The sequence below is a fragment of the Echinops telfairi genome, unplaced genomic scaffold, assembly GCF_000313985.2.
Source record: "Echinops telfairi isolate 266 unplaced genomic scaffold, ASM31398v2 ScPeMD7_2291;HRSCAF=2852, whole genome shotgun sequence".
NCBI classification, from domain to species: domain Eukaryota; kingdom Metazoa; phylum Chordata; class Mammalia; order Afrosoricida; family Tenrecidae; genus Echinops; species Echinops telfairi.
In genome coordinates, this window is record NW_022106189.1 from 47,863,555 (window position 1) to 47,867,861 (window position 4,307).

At 64.3% G+C, this 4,307-nt stretch overlaps 1 protein-coding gene across 1 annotated transcript in view; it reads left to right on the forward strand.

The window, feature by feature from the left end:
• The first annotated feature begins 855 nt into the window (after window positions 1–855).
• The window catches only part of CDH15 (cadherin 15), a 16,264-nt gene continuing 12,812 nt past the window's right edge, over window positions 856–4,307 (forward strand). Inside the window, exon 1 of the mRNA XM_045293738.1 lies at window positions 856–1,087. Within this exon, the coding sequence (XP_045149673.1) occupies window positions 1,013–1,087 (75 nt within the window). The 5' untranslated portion in view covers window positions 856–1,012. The remainder of the gene's footprint in view (window positions 1,088–4,307) is intronic.

Consider the following 4,307-nt stretch of genomic DNA (forward strand, 5'->3'; position numbering starts at 1 on the left):
GGGAGGCTGGGCTATCCAGCCACTGGGATCTGTCTGCAGTGAAACTAGAATAGGGAGTGTCCGCCTGGGCGACACTGCTGTCCGCTGGGCCACCATCTGCCCAGCCACCACGTGGCTCCCTTCCCAGAGTGAAGGGTCTCATCTATGCGCGCACTCCACACACGGGTGGGTGCCCCAACATGCACGCATACAACCATGCCCACGCTTACACACGGGGCTTCAAAAAGTTCATGGAAATTAAAAGATAGTGGAGTTTCCCCAGGCTTTGTGAAGCCCCTGGTACACCCGCACGCGGTATCGCCCCAGACACCCCCATCCCCACACGTGCACACCTGCGCAGGTGCTTGCCCCGCCTTCTCCCGGGTCTGGCCGCTGCTCTGGGCTCTGGAGAGCCTGGGAGGGGCCCATTAGGGGAGAAACCGCGGACGCTCCAAGCCCAGCCTGGGCCGGGGGACTCCTGACTTAGGCGACCTCATTTGTCGGCTCTGGGAAGATGGCCAGACGTCCTCGTTGTTCTTGTCCCCCAGGGTGACAAGCCTGTAAACTCCGCCCCTGGGGCTAGAGCCTGGGGACCGGCGCCAAGAAGCCGCCTGCCCGCGCAAAGAGATGCTTAGGCCTTGTTCCCTGGGACCAGAGGCTGACCCCGCCTCTGAGACCGTTGCAGCCCACCCACTTGCTGGGGAGTGCGCCCTCCTCGCTGGACTGGGGAATCCCCGACTGCCCCGCCCACGTGCTGCCTCCGGCCCCGCCCCACTGCCCACGTGTGATCACCCACCCTGCGGCCGGTTTGGCGCTGCTGGTTCACACCTGGGGAGTCACTCAGCCGCGGCCTGGCCAGCAGTGGGTACAAGCACAGGCCAAACACAAGCACGTTTGTCTGTGGCCCCAGCCTAGTGTACACTTGTGGTGTCACTCGGCCCCGCCCCGTCCGCCCACGTGCGCTCGGAGTCCCCCCGCCCAGCCCCGGGCACACTTGCGCTGTCAATCAGCGCAGCAACTTCACTTCGGGTGGATGGCAAGCAGGACGCTCTGGGAGACTGACCTCATGGACACCACGCTGCTCCTGGTCTTGGGGCTGCTGGCCCAGGTAAGCTCGCAGGGGAGATAACTCCCCAGGCCCGGGGACAGTTCTGACCGAACGTGGAGACCTGGGGACGGCCGGCTTGGAGCGTTCCAGGGGGCTGCTGCGGTAGGGCAGGCCAGCCCTGGGTACTCTGGGAGGCTGCGAGGCCCGGAGAGGTTGGTGGAGTCACCCTGGAACCCGGTGCCCATAGCAGGAGGCCCCCGGGGGCATGGGGTCCTCTCAGCCCTGAGGCTGGGTGGGGACTGGCTGCACAGCTTGGTCACCCTGGTTGCAGGAGCCAGGCCGATTTCTGTCCACATTCTCTCTGGCTAGGTGGGCACGTGAACCGCCTTGGTCTTGGGTAGTGTCCAAGAGAACACCCCTGTGGGCAGGAGGGGCTTGCAGGCTCCACCACAGCCTCTGCCCCTCAGGGTGCCCTGCACACTAAGCCCCAGAAGGCTGGCCCTGTCTCTGTGCCCAGAGAGCTGCTGGCTCTTGCCCACACTCCCCTCTTCACCCCCTCTCTGCACCTCACGGGCCCCTCTCCAGCAAGGGTACTCCCAGGTGGATGCTGGGCTGGGGACCATAGTGGCCCTGCCCTTAGGTCCGGTGCCTGAGCCAGGGACCGGGCTGGGTGGGTCGTGGGCTCAGCTCAGCTTCCTCTCAGCTCAAGGGCCCCTGAGCACCTTCCCTGGCCCGCAGCCAGCAGCCCCAGAATTCACTGGTGGCCATCTGGTCACCAGGCAGACAGGCCTTCTTCAGTGATCACTCCCGGGAGCATCTTCCGTTCCCTCTCGTCCCCAAAGACAAGCCCCCTCGAGTTCAGCCCTGGCCGCTGACCCTACACAGTGACCTCATGCTCCAGTCACCTTCGGCCCACCCGGGACCCACTTCAGGAAGGCTTCAGGCCTCTAACGCCACCCCCCACCTTGCTGGGGCAGCACCTCCCCTGGGCCAGAGGTCCCCTCAGCTTTCCACAGGCCCAGGTAGATTCTGCTGGGGCTGGGGGACCTGGCTGCCTCTCCCTCCTTCCTTCCCCTGCCCTCCCCCCCATCCCCCCCTACTCCTCAGTAATAAAGACTGCTTTCCTGACCCAGACAGCTGGAGGCCAACTCTGGGCATCAGGGGGGTGGGGACCAGGGTGGCTGGCCCCTGAGTTTCCATGGACCCAGCATGACTCAAATTAGCCCCGCTGTGAGAGCCAGCTCCTGCCCGCCCAGCTCAGCTTTCAGACTGCTCCTTCCTTTTCCAGCGCCCCTGCCGGCTGCCTGGACCCTCTGTCCCTCGCTCCCATCCATGGACCCAAAGGTCAACAGCCCACACCAATGGGGCACTGGGCGGGGTCAGCGCCATCTCCCTCCCCCGCCCCCCATGCCTTCCTGGCCTCTCCACCTCCCTTCCCATGTGTCAGAGGGGCCTGGCCCAGGGGTCAGCAGAGGGTTGGGGCCGGGCTGATTCAAATAACCCCACCCCCCCACCCTCACCCCCAGCAGTTCAGGGAAGGAGATACAGGCTTGGCGCTCCTGGGGCCCTCAGGACACCTAATGACCATCATCACTACAGCAGGGGAGGTCAGAGAGCTCCCCGCAGGGGACAGGACAGCCCCTGAGCCACCCTGGGTTCTGCATTTTCTCCCCCTGTGGGGAGAGGAGGTGGTCTGCTGCCTCTGGGGGAGGGGGCAGTTCTGAAGCTGCAGCAGCTGGAGGGGCTGGACCCCAGGCGCCTGTGGAGGGCTCGGCTGGGCCAGGCTGACAGCTGCTCATTCTTGGCGTGCCTGCTGCCCACCCGGGCATCCAAGAACAGGGGGGCCCAGATTCCATGATGGGGTGCAGGGGAGGCCAGGCCTGGGGCTCCCCACAGGGTCATCTCCCAGGTACTGAAGGTAGGCCACCACCCTGGTCTGTGGTCACATAAACCCACCCCCTCCCTAAACCAAAGCCACTACTGTGGATTTGACTCCTTCTGACCCTGAAGGGCAGAGCAGATGTGCCCCTGTGGGTTCCCAGGGCTGTAAATCTTTACTGGGACTAACAGCCTCCTCTCTCTCCTAAGGAGTGGCTGGTGGGTTTGAACTGCTGACCTTGCAACGGCAGTAGCCCAACATGTAATCAGGGCATGCCACACCTTTCCAAGAACCCAAGAGCAGCGTTAGGTGGGCCCCACATCCACCATGGGTGAGCCCCTGGCCCCCAATACTGTGTCACCCTGACCCTGCTGCCCAGACCCACTTCCCCTCTCTACACCCATGGGCTCCCAGGGGCTACTAACCAGGGGGCAGGGCCACGTGGGGTGGGGCCAGGGGCTTCCCAGCAGGCTAGTCAACACTAGAGGAAGAGCTGAGCGGATCTGCCTCACCAGCCCCTCTCCACTCAGCTCCTCCCTACCCCGCCCCCCGTCACCCTTCCTCCAGCTCTGCAAGGCTGCTGGGGGTGGCGGGGGTGCTCAGCGTTTGTTCTGAGCACAGAGCTGGACCCACTCTGGGCACTGCAGGGGAGAGCAATGGTCAGCTCTGAGTGCAGGGGTGGAGGCAGCAACCCTGCACCCTGCACCCAAGCTGCTGCCCCCACCCGCTGGCCTGGCACGGTCTTCTGTGGGTGCAGGTGGGAGGCTGGTCTGGGGCGACAGTCCTGAGGGCAGGCCTGGAGCGGGTTCTGGCTTGAATCCTCTGATGGCCCCTGTGGGGTGGTTAGCCTAGGACAGGCTAACTCAGCTGGTGTGCAGGGGACATGGAGTCTCCAGGCATCTTTAGGAAGCTTGGAATTAGCAGCTCCTGGGGCCGGGCCAGACCCCAGAGAAGGCAGTGGGGTCCCAGGCTCCAGAACAGAACCTGGAGGTGTCTAAGCTTCCAGAAGTTTCTCTCATCCTCTTGCTTGGGGCAGGATTGGCGAATAGGTTTGAGGGTGTCCCTTGGTGTCAGGAAGGGGCTTGGCAGGGGACGGGGCTGCCCCCAGGCATGCCGTCCCTGCACCGCCCCACATCCCAGGGCTGTGGCTTTACTCTCCACAGTGGCCCCGTCCATCAGCTAGCCTTCCAGGCTGGTCAGTAAGGGTGGGGCAAAGAGCAAACTCCAGGAAGGCCCCCAAGAGCCACAAGCTGCCTCTTTGGCCCAGTCACAGCTTTTGATCTGGGCAGGGCCTGGCCCGCCCTGTAGCTCTGTCTGGCTGCGGATGGCCACGGGCCCTGTGCTCCCAGGCTCTGCATCGGCTGGGTCTGCCTGGCCTGTCGCCCAACTGGGATCACGTCC